The following is a 20685-nucleotide window of genomic DNA, read 5'->3' as shown; positions in this document are numbered from 1 at the left end:
TTCATGACTATGTTTATTCATTATTGATGCGACAAATGTCACAAAGCAATGCCATTCGAGAAAATTTACCAATAGAGGACAATTCTGAAATTTTATAATTTTCTCAAAGTAATTTCTGTATCCATTACCAAAAATTTATAGAACATATTCAGAAGTGTTTGATGGCATGCAAGAGGTCATTAATTTGATTACTAATGAAGTGGAAATATTTTTTGTAAGCATACAAAGAGTATTAAATTTGATCCATTGGTAGGTGCAGCTAATCATTATACATGTTTTTTTTTTTTTAATTTGCTCATAGAATTAAATTTAGCCAATATTAATATATATTTTAAATAAGATTTTGTTTGTCAAATATCTATTCCAGCATGTAAATTAAGTTTGTTGTTGGTTCCGTGCAGGAGGGTTTAAAAGGCACCATGACATCTGACTAATTGTTATTTTTTCTTTTGTTAGGTCATATCTGGACTGGGACATGTTAGTGTTTACAAATTAGAGTTTCACAACTCTACCCAAATGGTCTCATCTTTCCAAATTCTCGAATGCCCCATATGGATCTTCCAAACAGGTTTGCCACCAAACTCACCTTGCAAAGTTTATAGGATATATAATTACATGTAATGTTTTCATTTTCTGGAGGACGATTAACCATGAACTGTTTTGCAATATTTTCAGGGTTAATGGGGACCATGATGAGAAAGGGGAGGTAGCACAATTGGCTAGAAAAATGTCCTAGAGTTGTTATATTCAAAGGTTGAGAGTTTGATTCCCCCTCACGAACCTTGGTAGCTACTACCAAGTTTTCAAAAAAAAAATGGGGACCATGATTTCCAACTTAGCCTTCGTCTTCAGAAACATAATTTCGAAAGAAAAGGTTAATGGCAGAATGCCATCTCTGACATCGGGCCTAATTTTGTATGGTAAGCACTATAATGAATTGACTTTTATCTTGTTGCAAGATTTCTTGTATATATATATATATATATATATATATTTTCCATAGTTAACTGGTAATTTGTAATGTTCTGTTGGTTTTAGGGTTGTTTCCTTGAGATTTGATTGGACCAGTTGTTTTTTTTTCTTGTGCCTTATTCTGTACAGGTTGTTTTTGAGCTAGTAAGTAGCATTGTCAATGCCATAAATTAAGAAAGACTTGGATTTAAGAAAGACACAAGTTTTGTTTACATTTCCAATCTATTAAATGCATGTCTAATATGCACAATAACACAAATTACTCGTGCGGTATTATCTTGCAGATGAGTGGTCAGAGCATGTTTTACCACCTCTATAAACAAGTGCCATACATGATATTGGACGAGATATCGCTACTGAAGACGAAGAATGGATGGATCGAAGACGAAGAACAATTTAATTAGTTGATCAATAAGGGTGTATACTGAGACAGTAGAATCGGATAGAATCGGTCAGAGTGACCTTGCAAATCCTTTTGTATATAAACTTTTTTATTAATACAATTTGTTAGTGGTGTCAAGCCATCTAAACTTAAAAAAAAGGGGTGTATATATACTGAGATGATTCATTTGTAAGTTCATTTGTACTCGATTGTTTCCTTTTGGAGGTTGGTTTTGATAAGCTTTGAGCATATGAACGGTTTAATTAGTTCTCTCATGTTCTATTTAATTAGTTTTACGGAACTCAAATAAAAGCTTAATGCGGTGAAGTGCTGGATTGACTTTAAAAATGGGGAGAAATTAACTTGTAGGCCATATCTATAACTAAGAAAATTAATCATTTTACGCTTTAGTTATGATAAATTTTGCAAATTATCATATAAGCAAGAATTTTTTTGACATCCAAGTCCTAAGAAATTTTTTTTTTTTTTTTTTTTTTTTTTTTTTTGGTTTCTTACACGACCCGTAGGTCTACATTCCATTTTCTATTTCTACCCTTCTATTCTTCTATTCCTATGCTGATCTTGAAATGTTGCTTGGAGATGTTTCTTCAGTATGTAATGCTTCCATATCCTCTCCTTCCATGTTGCATTCTGTAATTCTCCCTTGATTTGCCAAATTGTGTGCAATTTTGATCCCTTGATCTTCTCTGCTTCTATACTCAACCTTGAAATTTCTTTCTTCCCGAGATTGCAGCAGCCATGCACTCCAAATGTGGTCATATGACCTCCAGTCATGTACCCTTGGTGAGCTATGTGACAGAGAGTCAACAGTTTCTATGCAATCTGAGTATACAATTCCATGTGTGCACCTGAGGCTCTGCATTAGTGTATAAGCTTCTAAGATTCCCCTTGCTTCCGCCTGAGTAGGTCCCAGTGCCTGTATTGACTTAAAAAGCCATTTTATCCCAATGCCATGCCTTGTCAGATATAGTCCAACTCCCGCCTTACCATCTTCTGACCAAGAGCCATCTACATAGCATTCATACTCTGCTCTCTCATCCCTTCGTGTTTGCTGCACTTGTTGAACCGTGTTAACAGTCCTTACCTTGCCGGTGTTTCCTGTTGAGGCTAGTGTATTGCATGCTTGCTCAGTGTCAGAGTAATATCTGTTGCATAGAGGCAAATTTTGCAGTTTACCCCCCATAACTGCATCATTTCGCGATCTCCATATTGCCCATGTGATACACACAAATTGTGTGACCTCCTTATCAGACATTACTTCTATCATTGCCTGGATTGTGGATCGACAGTCTCCTTGGAAGCTGTCAGATCTTATCCCCAAGTTAGATGACCACCAAAATGCTCTTGCAAAATCACATTCAAAGAGGGCATGCATGACTGTTTCAGGCTTGTTTTTGCAAATTGGGCAAGTCGGATCAATTGCTGAAATTCTAGCACTTAGAATTGCTCTAACAGGTAGGGCATTCTTTACACATCGCCAAATGAACAGCTTCAGTTTCGGAATGAGTCCCCCATTTTTCCAAACCCATGTCCAGAAAACTTTGTCAGCTGCATTCCCAATGTCTCCTCTTAGTAACTGGTAGGCTTTGGTAACCGTGAACTTGCCGTTTCTAGCAAAGGTAAAGATTAGGGTATCTGGGGCTTCCTCAGGGCCTAGCTTGAGTTCTTCTGACATGGATATGTTTAGTGCTTCTTGGAATCCGAAGAGTGCTTGTAAAGCTTCGAAATCCAAGGTTCTTGTTTGCTGCTGGATCAGGTCTGATACCCGTATCTCCCTTTGCCGGTTTGAGGATGCCCTGTGCTGAGTCCAATTGGGGAACCATGGCTGAGAAAAGGCTTTTATTCCCTCTCCACTACCCACCTTCCATGTCATACTGAACTGCAAGACTGGTTTGATATGCACAATATCACGCCAGAGCTTTGAGCAGTTATATGTTCTATTAGTATTCCAGAAAGTTGATCTTGGAAAATACTTTGCCCTTAGTGCCTGAACCCACAAGGCTTCCACTTCATTTGCAACCCTCCACACTGTTTTAAGTACCAGGGCTTTGTTCATCTCAGTCAGACTTCTCAAGCCAAGGCCTCCCATTCCTTTTGGAGTTGTGATTGTATCCCATGCCACATACGGCAACTTTCTCTTTTCAGCGTTCCCACCCCAAAAGAAATTCCTCATTATGGTAGTTAATTTTTTGATCACCTTAGCTGGAAGGATGACAGTTCCCATCGCATAGACGGGCATGCTTTCCAACACAGCTTTTAGTAAAATCAGTCTACCAGCATGAGTAAGGAATTTGGCCTTCCATGAGTTTAGCCGATTTTCAAACTTCTGGATGAGATAGTCGAACGATCCATTACCCGTTATGGCAACCGGGCAGCCGAGGTAGTTTTCATCTGCTGCCGCTGGCTGAACATCAAATTGTTGGTAGAAAACTGATTGTTCCTGCACATGAACAGCGTTAGAAAACCATACCTTGGATTTGGAGTTGTTGATTCTCATTCCGGATACTTGACAGAATGATTGAATTGTGTCTGCAACGGTCTCCACCTCACTATCAGTGAGCTTTCCCATCAATAGCAAGTCATCGGCAAACATGGAGCAAGAGATTGGTTGTGAGGTTGGTGCCACTTTGAGTCCTTTGAGAGCTCCTTGTTTGATTCTTAGGTTGAGCCATCTTGCCAACGGGTCCATCGCAAGGATAAACAGGTAAGGGGACATTGCACAGCCCTGTTTTAGTCCTCTTGTCGGCCTTATAAACCCATCCCCGCTTCCATTAAAAAGTATTGTGAACTTTGCTGATCTGATGCAAGCTTCTATCCATCTGCACATGTTCGGTGGGAAGCCATAAACTGGCAGTAGAGCAAACAGATAGTCCCATCGTAGCATATCAAAAGCCTTTGCCAGATCTGCCTTTAATACGAACTGTTTTTCCACCCTATTCGGCTGCTTGAAGGTGTGTATGATTTCTCGCAGGAGTATGATATTTTCTGAAATTTCACGGCCCGGTACGAAGGCAGTTTGGTTCTGAGCTATGATCCCATTCATCCAGGGTTGCATTCTCTTTGCTATAATCTTTGAGATCACTTTATACATGAAGTTGCAGATGCTAATGGGTCGGAACTCCGACACCATTGTTGGTGCTTTCACTTTGGGAATAAGTACAAGATTTGTGTTGCCAGCACTCTCATTCAGCACCCCTGTTTGGAAAAAGTTTAGAACCTCCCTGCTAACCACCGGCCCAAATACCGCCCAGTTTTCCTGAATTAATGATGCTGTTATTCCATCAGGCCCGGGTGCCTTTGTGGGCCCCAAAGCAAAAACTGCCCATTTAATTTCAGCTTCTGTCGGCATTTGCTCAAGACCCATTATAGCCTCATTTGGGATTTGGGCTATCTCTGTGAGAATTTCTTCAGGTAGATGAAAATCACTAGCGGGTTCCGATTGGTTTTGGGTAAATATCCCTTTGAAATGGTTTATAAATTCCATTCGTATCTCCTTCTCCTCTACTGCCCATCCTCCAGCTTGATTGAGGATTGCACTCACCCTATTTCTTCTCCACCTGACCATCGTAGTAGTGTGAAAGAACCGCGTGTTTTGGTCTCCCATCAGGCTCCAGTTCAGTCTAGATCTCTGGAGCCAGTAAGTTTCCTGCGCAGCTATATACTTTTGGTATTCACTTTGCAGAGTAGCGATTCTATCTCTTACTTGCTGGTTTTGCGGAGCCATTACTAGCTTTTCCATTTCTTTTTCTATCTTTTTTAGTTCCCAGTTGGGATCTTTATTTCCTTCTGACCAATTTTTTATCTCTTTTCTGAGTGCAGCATAAGAGGCCTGCCATGATTGCTGCCCTTCCTGCACTGATTTTTCACAAATCAGCTTGAAATGGGGGTGCTGATACCACCACTGCTCTATTCTGAATGGCCTAACACCTTTCCTTGGACGCGGTTCTGTTCTGAGTAAAACCGGTAGATGATCACTGGAGTAATTTGGGAGATGGAATATTTTTGTGTTTGGAAAGATGCCTAGCCAGTCAGCTGTACAGAGCCCTCGGTCCAGCCGCTCAAGGATGAGGTTTCTCTCTTGCTGATTATTTGCCCAAGTGTAGGCAGGTCCCGAGTGTCCTAGATCGATGAGTCCTGATCTTTGGACAAAAGCTCGGAATTTTTTGTGCTTGGTTTTGAGGTTTTGATTCCCCCCGGCCTTCTCACTGATGTCTGATATGCAATTGAAATCTCCAATTGTACATACCGGTAGCGCTTGATCGGTTGCATAGTATTCAATCCGATCCCAGATGAAGCTGTTTACTCTATCCTCGCAGTCGCCGTAAACTGCGAAGAGGATCCAAGCAGGAGAGCTTGGGTTTATTTGAATTTTTGCGACTATGAAAAACTGAGAAGACTCTAAGATTGAAACTGAGACACTGTCAGACCATAGTAACCAAAGGCCCCCTCCTCTGCCTCTGGAGGGGACAATCTCAAAATTCGGTAGCTGTAATTTCGAAATTCTATTTACAGATTTCTCTTTCGAACACTTTGTCTCGGAGATGAACGCCAAATCTGCCCCGGTGCTTTGTAGGTAGCGCCGGAGCGTTGGAATTGTCGAGAGACCTCCGCTCCCTCGACAATTCCAGGAGAGAAGACTCATATCGGTCCCGGCAGCGAGGCTGAGCTCGCCGCCGATTTGATTCTTTTGTAAGGGATTTCACCTTGGTGCTGATCATCAGGAATTGGGAAGAAAGGATTCGGTTCTGTGCTATCTGTGGAGTTGTGTGGGTGAGAGAGGAAATGAGTTGATTCTGGGTTTTCTGTGGGATTTTGTACACGGGAGGGTAGGTGGCTGCCATGGCTAATCTCTTGGGACGGCGAGTGGTAATTTGAGGGGAAGTATGGTGCTTGTGAATTTGGGATGACTCTATTGCTTTTGGAGGCTGATGTTGCGTGGCTGTTGACAGCACCCTTTTGTGGTGTTGTTCGTGTATATCTTTTAATTTTTGGGTCACCGTTTTGATTTCTTTGATCTGTAGACAAGATTGTGAGAGCATAATCTATGAATTCCAGGGGCCTTTTTAGGCCCGATTTTTCTTTCGAGCCCGTTTCATGAGGCCCGCTAGATACTTCTTCTTGTGTCTGTTTTTCTTCCTGGCTGTTTCCTTTTGGAATCATAGTTGGGCTTAGAATCCAAGGCCCAAGAGTTGGGTTCAAAATGTTTTTTAGATCTTCTCGACCCTGGTTTTCTAGTGCGTTTTTGAGCCTAGTCAGAGCAATCCGATCTGGGCAGTTATCCATCTCATGACCCAGGAGGCTGCAAAATCGACACACCCGACCAACTTTTTCATACACAGTGTAGACCGTGACATCTCCCAGATTTGGATGCGCAACAACGAATTTATCTTTCAGTGGGTTTTTTAATTGGATTTGCATTTTAATTTTGAAAAAATGCTTACTATTGATGAAGCCTGTTATAGGATCCGATATGGGGATTCCTATTTGATCCGTTAATGTTTTCAGCCCTTCTTCCGTAAGCTCATCATAAGGTATGTTATGGTATTGCACCCAGAGTTCTCCTTTTGTGATTTCGGTAGTCGCAGCTTCAGGTGAGGCACACTGCTCTATTGCTACAAGATCCTGTCTATAGATCCACGGTCCACCATTGAGCACTCTTGAATACTCCTCCTTATCAACCAGCTCTATGAGATATACACCTTTTGCTGTCTGCTTGAAAACAGTCTCTGGTTGCACATCCCACAGCTTGCGCATTTGGTTCTCAAACTGGTTTGAGAAGACCATTTTGTCTGTATGAACTGTCACCTTGAGACACAGATTCCAATTCTTTGATTTAGCTCCACTTGCCGAGATTATGACCTTGTTTGATTTAGTTTGCAGTTGAGAGAACTTGCGAATAAGAGCTTCATCTGCCGGGTCCATGGTTTCTTTTTTGGATATATGAGAGGTACTGAATGTTGTTTTTTGTTTGTGTTGTGTAGGTGAATTATGTAGAGGCACGGTTATGTGGAGGGCAGGGTTTATATGGAGGTTTGGATTAAGGTATGGGCCAAGGATTGAGGCCTGGTGTTTGGATTGGGCCGGTGCACATTGAGCGTGTGCAGTGAGGTGCTTGATTTTTTTGTTTGGGAGCGGAATGATTTTAGGGTTTGGTTTTTTTGCCTCATTTCGGGTTATAGGATAGAAGGTTCCTCTGATTTTCTTTCCTGTAAGACAAAGGACAGGTGGCAGGATGTCCTTTTTTGCAGGAGGCCATGCAAATTGGCGTTGCATTCTCAGAGATAGTTGTAGGATACATCGTGGCAGTTTTGATGAGTTGTCTTTGCGTATAGCTATTTTGGGCATGCTTTTGAGGAAACACATAGTTGGCAACATAGTGTTGGGTTTGGTTTTAATACTGCCTTTTTGATGAGCTGCTTTTCCCGTTGGTACGCTGTGGATTGTCAGTTTGGCTGAGGTGTGGTTTTGTTTTTGGTGTGAATTTGTTGATAGATTTGGTTCATGGGAATGGGCTATGGGCCTTGGCAATTGATTACCAATGTTTAGGGTTAGGTTTGGCTGCTCCGGTGCTCCCCTGTCCGGCCGCCCAGTAAGAGCCGAGTGGAAACTGTGTAGATCGTTTCTAAGCGCTAGGTCTGGCTGGGGCTGGTAGTGAGGGACTTGTGTTGTCCAGTCTACTTCAGTTTGGTGCCCTCCCATTGACGGTCCTTGGTAGTCAGGTGGTAGATTGCCACCATTGTAAGCCCACCCCAGCATGCTGACCTTGCAAGTAGTCCACTTTGAGTCATGGATAATCAAGACAGTACGTGGAATTAGACTTGGATCAATGCATTCTATTGTTATTCTCAGCGAGGAGCGATCTGATTTTCTGAGATTTGCCTCATCTACATAAAGTGATTCTCCAAAGCCGGAGGTCAGGAGGTGGAAGTAGTGCGGGTGCCATAGAAATGTGGGGTAGTGGTGGAATTTGAGATAAACTCGGTAAGTAGACGGGGAGTTGCGCCAGCTATTATCTTCTCCCCAAGGCCAGAGTGATAGGTGATTGTCTACATTCCACGTGAGCATCTCAGCATCGTGAAGCACCTGATGGCGATTGAGGTGCTCTGGCAGCCTTAGCAGGTACATAGTTGTGGATAATCGGTAGAGGGGGTAGTGGGTTAAAACCCCCTCATACTTTTGCACAAGCTTGTTCTGGACTATTATTGGGTTGAGATTTGTCGCTGATCGCTGGTAGCATATGAGCAGGGTTTGTTGGTTGTCATGGTGGAGCAAGGTGCTGTGTGAGGTCACTGGAAAGTAGACCTGTGTGGGTGGGTGGTCGTCAGCCATGATTGGTTGGGTGGAGTAAGGAAATTGGTTTGCCATGATTATGGAATCATTGGCTAAGGGCAGGAGAGGAGAGGAGGAGAGGAGAGGAGGAGAGGAAAAGGAGAGGAGAGGAGGAGAGGAGAGGAGAGGAGAGGAGAGGAGAGGAGGAAATGTAAAGGAATTTAGTTCTCAATCCTAAGAAAATTTCATTAATCCATAAAATAAAGGAAAACATAAATGAAGTTACACGATCCAAAATATCATTCCAAATCTTATAGATTTACTCGCGTATTTACCTTCTTCTCCGTTTCTTTTGTTAACTGGATACGTCCATTACCTCATATTTTCATCAGAAAAAAAATTGACAAAAAAGCGAGTCGAACGAGTCATGACCGAACCAACCTACGATACTCAATTCAAGGAGTTCTATTGCAGGACTGTGTTTAGAGTCCGCAAAAACATCTTTTGAGTTAACGCATTTTAGCCGTCTGATTTTAAACGAAACTAATTCAGTCACAATCTATAATTCATAAGATATTTAATATTAGTATGGATCTAGTCCACACGAATTTTAAAGCGGATGCATTAATTCAAAAGATTTTTTATTTTTTTAGTTAATACAGAGGATACGAATTCCTGTGTTTATGTTGATAGGTCTGTGTCCTAGCAACTTTTTACGAGTTATGAAAATTTGCTCTAACTTGTGTGAAATTTATTAGAAAGCTATCCATTCATATCCGGACATAGAATGAAGGGGCATAGTGTTTTTTGAGTGAAAATATTGACAAACACTGATTTGAATTTATGCAGTACACGAGTTATATTATTTAACTTTACTGTTTTTAACTGTGCACTGTATAAAATCAAAACAACGTTATCAATATCTTTATCCCACTTTCAATTAAATAGTTTTAGCACATGACGCTCGCAAGAAGTACAAGTAAGAGATTTATAAGTAACAAATTAAAGCAAGACATCAATATATGTTATGCCGTGTCAAACAAATTTGATGTGCATTCTGACACGGCAAGTTACGTGTCAAAGCACGATTCAACATGACATGTGTTAGTATATTAATTTTATGTTTTATAACTGGAAAAGAAAATTCGAAAGAATCGAAAAAAAAATAGAAAATAGAAAATAGAAAAAAAATTGTAGGAACTATTTGCAATGATTATTCCATAAATATCGAATTTAGTTGCAAAGTTTCCAAATTTTTAAATATTTATTTAAATAATTTAAATACAAAATAATGAGAAAAGAATAGTTAAGAAATATAAAAAATTATACGCGAATAAAACGTATTATACGTTTTTTTGCGTTTAATTCGGAATTCGGTTCGAAAACATCAAAAAATGAATAAAAAATGAATTATTCGCGAATTTATCGCGTATTATGTTACTATGGTGATTATAACACACAAACTGCTCTGGTTACAACAAAGTGTGGCACGGCACATTATCAAAACAATGTAAAATCTAAATTATTATTTATCCAAACAACAATTCAAATTCCGAACTCTAAATATATTTTATCCACATAAATTTTTTTAACACATTGTTTCTATATTTTATAACTTTTATAATTTTGCAATATTTTTTTGTTATTTTTTTTCTCAGACAAACTCAAAATTCATAGAAAGATATAGTTCAACAGATCAAATATAATATACACGATCATACTTGATAATTTATGTCACATTTAATCATTGATAATTTGACGAAGATGCAACTAATATGTCATTGATGAGATTCAGTATCTCATGTCTTTCATACATCATCATACCTCATATTTTGTATATTTATTTTTAAAGTTCAATGTAATGATTCGAACCACTTAGTAATACTAAGTTAGTATGATATTCATACTAAAATATGCTAGGTGATAAAAATTTATAATATTTGAAAAAAAATTTACTATTTTTTTAGATAAGCAAAAAATCACTATTTTTGAACGGTCTAGATACAGTAATTTTGTACCTATCTTAAAAAATTTATAAAATTTCATTCCAAAGAATATTTTAGTATGAATATCACGTTGAGCGATTCAGATCGACAGTTTGGACTTTAAAAACGAACATATATAATATAAAATAAAATGAAGTATGAAAAACACGAGGTATTAAAACTCTCCTATATTTTCATGATCATTTCTATAATTTTAACCACAACACATCATAATTTAACTTGATTACGTTATAATACGACACAAGATCCTAATGTAACCTTAGTGACAAGACTCATGAGAAATTTGCGTTTTATTCATGTATAATTCGTTTTTTTTTACGTTACCGAACTGAATTCCGAATAAAGCAAAAAAAAAACGTATAATACATTTTATTTGCAAATAAAACCCGAATATTACCGAATTATTTTCAAATTATACCTGAAACACAAATTTTTTATTTGCCAATGGAATCCGAACTCCTCAATAGTTCGTCACTTTGAATGTAACTAGTAACCGTATTACACAAAGTTACATTTCCGAGTTGGATTTTTCGTGATTCCCTTGTTAAGAGAAAAGATACGATTTTTTTTTTCCTTCCAGGTATATATAGGCTCTTTCCGCTCCAGCGCCTCCTCTCTCTGAGGCTAGGGTTTTCAGTACCTGATCTAGGGTTTTCCGAGTATCTGTAAATCCTTCACTTCTTTCTCTATATTTCTCCAATGGCAGCTGTGTTTACCGATCTCCATACCGAATCTGGCCTCAAATGCCTCGAGAAGGCCCTCTCCGGAAAGACCTACATCTCTGGGTATTGTAATTTTCACCGATTTGGTTCATCTCTAAGGATTGAATTTGTCTAGTGTGCAGTATTGAATGCTTAACTCGAAGATTTGCACATTTTTTCATTGCATATGGGTCGATTAACTACAATTCCGATTCTTATTCTGCATCTATAAGTGAAATAACTTAAAACTAGTAGCTTATTTCTTCACTGCTTGTATCCAGAACAACGTTGATTATGATAATTATATCATATCATAGCATATGCTGGTTCAATCAGATAGTATAATCTTGGATCCCATTAGTTGACAAAATCTTCCCAGGTTTACAATTATGTAGTTCTTTTTGAATTCATGAAAAATATAAGCCTACAAGACAAGATTATTTGTACTAAATATATTTTACTTTAGTGATGTGATCTCCAAGGATGATGTTAAGGTGTTTGGTGCTGTTCCAACAAAGCCTGGATCTGAATTCCAAAATGTAAGCTGCTGGTATGAGAGCATTTCTGCTGTGCTTGCTTCCAGGTTTGTTCTCCGTTTTTTCTCATCAATTCTGGTAGCTAATTTAATTGATGAGATGTTGGTGATTGTCAATTACAATACATTCTTATAAAGAAAATGCATGTAGTATTGCCTACTTTGTAATTAGTTGGAAATTTGATCAATATCAATGCCATTAGACAGAAATCTTTCAACTAGTTTGTGATAATTTGAAATTATTTTAAGATTATGTGATTTTTATCCTTTTTATATTGACTAAAATTATATTTTCTGACCTTGTTATATATATAACAACTATGCAGATTTCCTGGTAAAGCTGTTGGAGTGAAATTCGGTAGCCCAGCTGCTGCTCCTGCTCCTGCTGAGCCTGCAAAGGTTTATTTCTCAATAAAGTATTTTTTATTTCTTTTCAGAGAAATTGTTATTTGTTGAGATTTGTGTTCAGAAATCTGGATGGTGCACTTTTTTTTGTCAAAGGATATCTCCAGTTTATGTAGGGAGTCAGTGACTGGAGAAATCTGTGTTAATTTCTGTACATGTTTTTAATTCTCCTTAATTGATCAACACAGGAAGCTGCCGATGATGATGATGATGACTTGGACCTCTTTGGTGATGAGACAGAGGAGGACAAGAAGGTAGCTGCTGAAAGAGAGGCTGCTAAAGCTTCTACCAAGAAGAAAGAGAGTAAGTCAAAATTTACAATTTTGTTATTACAATATTCGCATCGATCTCCATTGAACCTCTGATACTCATAGCAAATTGTAAATATCATGCACATCTGCGGCACAGGATTGAAAGTGTGCATATTGACTATGCAATTGAAGAAATTGGGAATGGTTCTGGTATTTTGCTCCCATGTCTCATCACTTGTGTTTTTCTAGGGTTACTGATTATCCCTTTTGCTATTCAGTAGTGACATGTTTATTACAAGTATTTTGTAACTTCGTAGTAGTTAATCACGAGCAAATATGATTTAGGTGGGAAATCATCGGTGCTCTTGGATATCAAGCCGTGGGATGATGAAACTGACATGAAGAAGCTCGAGGAGGCTGTGCGTTCTATTGAGATGCCTGGTCTTCACTGGGGTGCATGTAATAAATCTTATTCTTTAAATTTCACCTCTTTTTCCTATTATTTAGAACATTTGCAATGAGAGTAAAAAACAGTACTCTTATTTATATGTTCACTGATCCTGTGCAACAAGTCTTGTCGTCCCTCTCTTGGTCCTAAAAACCTGCATTTGTTTATGGGTGATACTATTTCGGTCACTTGTGTTTGTTGGATTACAAGTTTACAATAGGATAGGTGAAACAATCTTAATGAACTGGTGGTTAGACCCTACTTCTTGTTAGTTTCTAATAGGCCAACTCCTTTTACAAATATTAAGCTGGAGACACTTCTCTTCTGCCTTCATTTTGTTTCACCACCAAAATACCTTTCTCAACTGCAAGCAATTGCTCGTTAAAAGAGCAATTTCCTCTGACATATCTCTTGTGTTTAATCTCCTGCTTTTATGGATAAATTTTTACAGCTAAGCTTGTACCGGTGGGTTATGGTATCAAAAAGCTTCAAATCATGATGACAATTGTAGACGATCTTGTGTCAGTTGACACACTTATCGAGGAGCGTCTTACTGTTGAGCCAATCAACGAGTTTGTCCAGAGCTGTGACATCGCTGCCTTCAACAAGATCTAATTTTCTAGAGGCAAATTCACTAGTCTTTGGTGTTTTAGTGGGCTTTTCTCGAAGAAAAGCCTTCTAGTGTGTTTTTTGTTAGACTTATTTAATGTTTGGTGTTGGGGAAAGAGTTTGATTTTTGTTGTAATGAGTTGTTACTGCATGTCTGATAAACATTAAATTTCTTCACCTTAATTAATTACCTCCGTTATAGGATTTAAAAAAAATCTTAACTGGCCGTGGCTAATACTGGCAACAAACAAAGATTATGTTCCAATTGTATTACATGAATGGTTTAACTGTGCAGGTCCGATGGATATCTTCGAATTGTATTACATGAATGGTTGAACTGTGCATGTCCATATAGTGACATCGAATAATGCCATGAGATCTTCTGGGGAGAGAATTTAAAAAAATCTTAATTAATTACCTCCGTTATAGGATTTAAAAAAAATCTTAACTGGCCGTGGCTAATACTGGCAACAAACAAAGATTATGTTCCAATTGTATTACATGAATGGTTTAACTGTGCAGGTCCGATGGATATCTTCGAATTGTATTACATGAATGGTTGAACTGTGCATGTCCATATAGTGACATCGAATAATGCCATGAGATCTTCTGGGGAGAGAATTTCCTGCTACACAAATTGCTTCAGCTACAGCCTACAAACGAGAAAAAATGACTGTCGCTTTAGTTGCGAATTTTATGAATTGCATTTTACTTGGCTAAGCTTGCAAATTATTTACTCCTTAGAGAGCCAATTGCAGTACTTTATACTGGCGCGTTCACGCACCTAATCTATTGGCTTTGGTTATTTTTTTGCAAACGTTTGACAATTTTTAACAAGCCAAGTTACAAGGAATTTAGATCTGAAAGTCATGAAATTGAAACCAAAAGGCAAATAATGAAATGACATCTTTTTTATAACAAGAGAGCTGCTTGATATTACATTTACGTCAGCAGCGGTTGATATGATATTGTTTTCAATCTTTTTGTGAATGTATGAACTTGTAAACATAAACTTGAAACACTTTTATTTTGTAAAAGAGACGGCGTTGAATTCATCATTTGTTGTTGTTATAGTAAAAAAAAAAATGCAAAATCCGTGTCAACGGTTATATGTTGAACTTGACAAATCTAATTAATTTAATGCATACCTACAAATTTTTAAAGTTTTTACGACTATTTTAAATTTTAGTGTGCAATGCATTTACGAATATTGCGAATTAAATATGTTCCTACTGTGAACATATTTGTTCCTAATATTGTTTTCCGTTTGGTTTGCATTCACACTTCATACTGCAATTCACACTTTTCAGTTTGGTTCCTATATTGTCACAATCACCTTCTGTCTTCATTTTAAGTACAAAGAAACTATTTGAATTCACAAAAATATATATGAGAAAACTAGAACTTGGTTCCTACAACTGTAGTTCCACAATTATTCTACACATTTTTTAAAAATCAACCACATAATATGATAAAACCTTACAAACTTTACCATGATTTACCTCTTACAGGCGCACATGAAATGGTATTTGTACTAAAGAAGAAATGTAAGCCAATAATATTCTGCAAGTCTTCGTGATTACCATCTGTAACCATTATGTATCAGAACAAACTGCAAAAGGATAATAGTATGCAATACTTTTAACCCATTCGAGAGCACACAATAATTCTAAAAACACAATCATTATGTATACAAGCTAAAAACTAGGTTTCCTCTGCCAACAGAATTGCAGTACTGATATTCAGGCAGGTGCCTGAACTACTGACTGACTGGCATGTAGTACTTAGTACTCAATAGTCAATACACTACCAATACTAGTTCAGACAAATCAACTATCCAATTTTGGGTGTTCTTAGTTATTCTTACTATCAGTACAAAATCAGAAATTTCCAATACCTACTACCTGATACTGAATCAAATAAAAATGAAATAATGAAATTTGTTATATTTATAAATGGAGTTGAAAATTAAAATAATGTAAAAACCTTTACATACTCTGATTAGTTGAAAGACCATTAAACGGCAATCCTATTTTGGGAATACAAAAGGTAGCTTGTTTACATGGCAAATATTTGATGCCAGTCACATCCATGCTGGTCTCAAGGCTACAACTTTTACATAACTGCTCCAGTTCATCTTCCTAAATTAAACAAGAGGGAACAGATATCAGCATCAAAATTCACCGAAATAGAAAAACTAAGTTACAGGAGTCCTTCAAAATTTGTATAGACCATCTATCGAAATATGATCCAATTTGATTTTGGTTGCCAAATCCAAATCCAATGCCAATAAATCTAAATTATTAATTTTTCAAATTGCCCAATTGATGATCAATTAATTTTGAAATTGCACCAATTTCAAAAACCACCTAAATTTCTAATTTTGACGAATTCTGTGTTGGTTGTCAATGATTGAACTGGCAAAATCTGACTGAACACAAGGCTTCTCAAACCAAAATTTTTTTTTGATAAAAAACTTATAAAACACCACAATTCAACTAGAGCAGACCCAAATCTGAATCAACCAACAATTGGTATAATTCTAAGCCAACCTGACCATAGCCTGAACAACCAAAAACCTGCCAAACCTAGAATATGAGTGGGCAGTTATAATCTGAAGCTACCTGAAAACTCAAAACTCTCAAACTACAAAAGAGAAACTGGTCTAATATCAAGAAAAGCTCAAAAACAACTCCAAACAAATTCAGTGTGCATTAACCTGTAGACCAAACCCAGAATTGAACCAATATAAACCAGTACCCAAAGATCCAGACCTGAACTGGTACAAACCCGAAAATAACTCACCCACATGATCTGAAAATGGCATCCAAACTGAATCAAGCAACAATTGGCACCCAAGATGACTGAACTGAAGATGGCACCGACTCAAATTTACCTAAGAGGCTGAATGACCAAGATAGTAATTGAAATAAATGTATAATGACCAGAACACACATTGACCGAACCCTGCTACTTTAAGACCTCAATCAACAACTATCTGTAAAATAGTGAGTGCAATTTACAAAAGAACGTCAACCGTTACTCACCCAAGTTATATTAAAGACGCTATAAAAAGGAGAAAAAGGATATGCATACCTTTACCATAAGAAGTTCAGACAAGTGCCTAAGTGGAAAAGGCTGAAGCTTGTAACAGCTCTGATTGAATTGCACTATTGCTCTTGCACGAACCTTTACAAAAGGAAAGAAAACAATCAAGTCTCAACTGGATAATTATATCGCAACAAGCAGGGAAGTAGAGAAATTCAAGAAGTACATAGGAGCAAAATTTAGTTGTAGACTAGAACCTCATCAAGGAAAGGTTCTATAAGGCTGACTTGCAGATTAGTCAAGTCCATTGCTACTGTGCTAAAGAATAGTTTAAAATTTCCCATCTCAGCATACCTACAACAAAATTAAAAAATGAGAAGAAAAAGAGAAATTAAGAAATATATAAGGCTATTAGAGAACTGATATAATTGTACTATCTTTTATGGGAACAATAATTACACCATTTTGAGTTATCTTTTTGTACTTTTGGTAGGAGTATCCCCACCTGAGGAGATCCCAGCCGAGCAATTTTTTTTTTTCGGGCCTGCCTTAGATTAACAGGGGTCTTTGAGATTCATGCCAGATTAAAATAAACGGTCCAGATCTCATTCTACCAGGTCAGGTACGCGACTGGATCTGAATACCTTCAGGTAGTATGCTTAACAATAAGTTACATGACACTTACAAAATGAGTCTTACACACCAATGCTAAGTCTTTACATATGACTCTTTATACCTTATTAAAATATGGATGGTGCCTCGTTATGATTTGGTAAATTTGTTCTCTCATGTTGTAGAAACCTTTATTAATAAATAGGACTAACTATGTTAAATTCAATTATGCACTTATCAAATATTGCAAGGGTTCTTGTCATTTTTTATCTAGACTCGAGCAGCAAATAATATAAAAATAATTCACAAACAAACCTCAATATTTTTTTAGCAACTCGTACTTCCTTTGTCATATGAACTGAATAAGCTAATTGGCGGTACCAAAGTGAGAGTGTTTCTCCCTAATAAATAAAATATATAAAGGTTAAATGAATAATAAGTATAATTACAGTAACCACTTAAAGGTCAAGCCCTTGCTGGTATAATACTAGAAGTAAATAAAGGCAAAATCAAATAAGTTTACTTCAAACCTCTAAACTAGGCTAAAACAAACGAATTTGCATCCTCTGAGATATCTCAACTTTTGCGTGTTTTTCTAAAAAATCTCAACCGTTCAAATATGTTATGCCTGAATCTTAAAGCAAAAATAATACTGGCTCCCTGCGCTATCGCGAATAGGCACTGTACATGTCGGTCACGCAAAAGTTGAGATATCTCAGAGGATACGCACTCAAAACAGACCCCTCAATTCCACAATTTAAGTTTTCAATTCAACTTTATTTAACTCGATCATCCCTAGCTTTCACTATGTTGCATCATTCAATACTCCTAATCCTTCTCCACAAGTTGTGCAATTAAACACATTTCAGTCATGCAAAATCATAAAACAAACAAAGTATGCTAAAAGTTAACCATAAAAAACAGATTCATGGTGTACCAAATCCAATATTTTAATAGGATAACACAAAACAGGACAAGGACATACCATATTAGGCAAACTATTGCCCAAATGAAGAAGCACAAAAAGCGAATAAAATTCAGCTTCATTATCGCTTATACCTTTTCCTTTTCCAATTAATCGATAAATGTCATACAAGGAGAGCAAGCATTTGATCAATTGCTCTACATTTAGATGACAAAGTGAAGATATTTCAGGCCTTTCCCGACACTTGGCGAGTTTTCGATGAGATATTATATGAAACTTTACCTAAAAATGATTCCACATGCATTAGGTTAAGAAAAGTTTGAAGTCTCTTGAATTACAAAAAAAAGAAAAAAAAAAAAAAAAAAAAACACTACAGCTAGTGTTTCGCAAACAAAGGAAAAATAAAATCAAAATAAGTACAAGTACAAAGCCATTGTTTAGTTATTTGCAAATGATGCACAACATTTCTGATGTTTCAAGTTAGAACCACCATTTGACATGTTAGGTCTTCTCCACATTGGCAATAAAAATACTTAGTGGAACTTGCAAATAAACCCCCCCAGAGAATTTTGATAGACACAGATTAAACCTAACAAAAAGGGCTTCTATAGAACAATATCGAATATTGTAGAACCATAACAAATATTGTCCTAGAAACCTTAGGTGCTCCATTAATCTGATCATATAAAACAAAACAGTTTTAAGTAATAAAAATCAAGCAAGATAAAATTAATAATAAGGATGTAAACAAAAGGAAAAAACCATACAATATCCTCATAAATTTGAGCTGCTTCTAAACTGACTAGGTTTTGCCGAGTCAAGTCCTGCCTGATTGATCGAGTACGATCAAATATGAAATCATGAAGGGTTTCAAATGGAAATTTTGTCGAATCCAACAGCTTCATCAAATAGTCCAGTGTCTGTTTCAAGACTGGAAGGGGCCGTATATCTGCCAGATTTAAATCAGCACTGGAAATTGTTCTGCAAAACTAGCTTCCAGGGAAAAAAAAATACAGATAAATTCTTCATATATCAAGGATTCACATGTATTATCTTTACTTACCATATGGTACAGTTATTATCCTTCAGCATGTAGTTTCCTAATTCCTGAGGTACGTGCAAAAATGAAAAGGTGAATTATTTGTGAGCACCTTTTTAACAGCCAGAGCAGCAGAGGTTTTAGAAGCATCTCCATTTAGCCTTTCTAAGATGGACAGGTCTCTTAGCCGCTCCCTCTGAGCTCTCTCTTTTGCTGAAATAAGACATGGTTAACTTTGTTAGTGCAAAATATAGCTAAAGTGCTGCAGCAAGTCGATTCCGAGTTTTCTATTTTACTTCTTTATTGGTTGCTTCTTCAGTGCAAAATACAGCCATATATATAATCTGTGGCTGAATGGTGTTATGCCAGACCAGTGTTTTCCTTGAACCTCAATCTCTGCTTAACTCTACTATCTTGATTTGATGAGATACAGTAGGAACTAACTAAAGTAAAATTATCCTAATACAACCCAAATATCACATGATTTACACTAAATAATGTATATATTATTCCTCAAGTCGTCCCAATTTGATTCCGAGTAGTAGGATCAAACGAGAATTAGTACCTGGACACATGTCAGGGCAGGTTCCAACTAGGTTTTGGGGATTTGTAGGAGAATCGGAGGCGGAAGCAGGTGAAGAATTAGAAGAGGAAGAGGCAACCTCTTTAAATCGGTTATGGCGGTTGTAATAAGGTTCATCTTTCCTTTCTCTTCCAAAGCTTCTCTCGCTTCTTCCCTTTTTCATCCTCTCCATTCCCTCTCCCACCCTCTCTCGGCCTCAGATCCTCGGAAACGATAGCCGATTTCGAATCAAGTTCAAGTGATTTTTTTGTTGAATAGCGATTGCCCGAAGACCATTTGGAAGTTCATTTATCACGAATAAACAACATTTTCCGAATCAAGTTAAAAAGATACAATTAAAAACATTTCAACTATTTTGTGAAATAAGTGAATTGTGGTTGAACTCAAATTTTGAGCAAATATTTTTAAAATTAAATTCGCAATCAAAGTTAGATTTAAATCGGACATGAGCAAATCATAAACAATTAAGAGTATGCTTCCGAATTTTGAATATTGAAGAATGAAGATGAATGGAAACAAGAGAGAAGCAAGAGAAAAATGAAATTCACCATGTCAAAAGGAGTTTAATTATACATGATGAAATAAGGCTTGATCTTTGTATACTTTCTTACTGTTTTTTAAAATAAATAAAAATAAATGAGCAAAGTTAAGGTATGATATGCTCATTAAGAAGATTTTGTAAACATAACTCCAAAAAATTATTGAATTGTCTCTAAAGGACAAATTCAAACCGTTGAAATCTATCTATTTCATAAGTCATACAAAATTTTGAAAGATTCGAATTAATTTAGTACATTATCAAGCAGTCAAAAAATAATAAAGAACAAATACATAAAACAACTTATAAAATAACCTATTAAATGTTCAATTTTTTTACCA

The 20685-nt window shown here is 36.9% G+C and overlaps 2 protein-coding genes across 3 annotated transcripts; one reads left to right on the top strand and one right to left on the bottom strand.

Annotated features, from left to right (window-relative positions):
• The first annotated feature begins 11224 nt into the window (after window positions 1–11224).
• LOC144564924 (Translation elongation factor EF1B/ribosomal protein S6 family protein) lies at window positions 11225–13855 on the top strand. Its single transcript, XM_078314510.1, has 6 exons — window positions 11225–11435; window positions 11818–11934; window positions 12213–12285; window positions 12480–12594; window positions 12888–13001; window positions 13442–13855. Exons 1-6 carry the CDS (start codon window positions 11350–11352, stop codon window positions 13603–13605), a joined length of 669 nt encoding a protein of 222 aa, XP_078170636.1. The 5' UTR covers window positions 11225–11349; the 3' UTR covers window positions 13606–13855.
• A 1112-nt stretch (window positions 13856–14967) lies between these two features.
• On the bottom strand, window positions 14968–20065 carry SAC3C (SAC3/GANP/Nin1/mts3/eIF-3 p25 family). Of its 2 annotated transcripts, none has more exons than XM_078314507.1 (9): window positions 19789–20065; window positions 19336–19436; window positions 18952–19173; window positions 18245–18466; window positions 17575–17660; window positions 16905–17001; window positions 16696–16788; window positions 15596–15740; window positions 14968–15211 (listed from the first exon to the last, which is right to left on the bottom strand). In XM_078314507.1, exons 1-9 carry the CDS (start codon window positions 19976–19978, stop codon window positions 15195–15197), a joined length of 1173 nt encoding a protein of 390 aa, XP_078170633.1. In that variant the 5' UTR covers window positions 19979–20065; the 3' UTR covers window positions 14968–15194. The 2 variants fall into 2 exon arrangements, with proteins under 2 accessions (XP_078170633.1, XP_078170635.1); XM_078314509.1 differs by having other exon boundaries at window positions 15586–15740; window positions 19789–20063.
• Window positions 20066–20685: the final 620 nt, after the last annotated feature.

The sequence above is a fragment of the Carex rostrata genome, chromosome 14, assembly GCF_964058835.1.
Source record: "Carex rostrata chromosome 14, lpCarRost1.2, whole genome shotgun sequence".
NCBI classification, from domain to species: domain Eukaryota; kingdom Viridiplantae; phylum Streptophyta; class Magnoliopsida; order Poales; family Cyperaceae; genus Carex; species Carex rostrata.
This window is presented reverse-complemented; position numbering and strand designations above follow the sequence as displayed.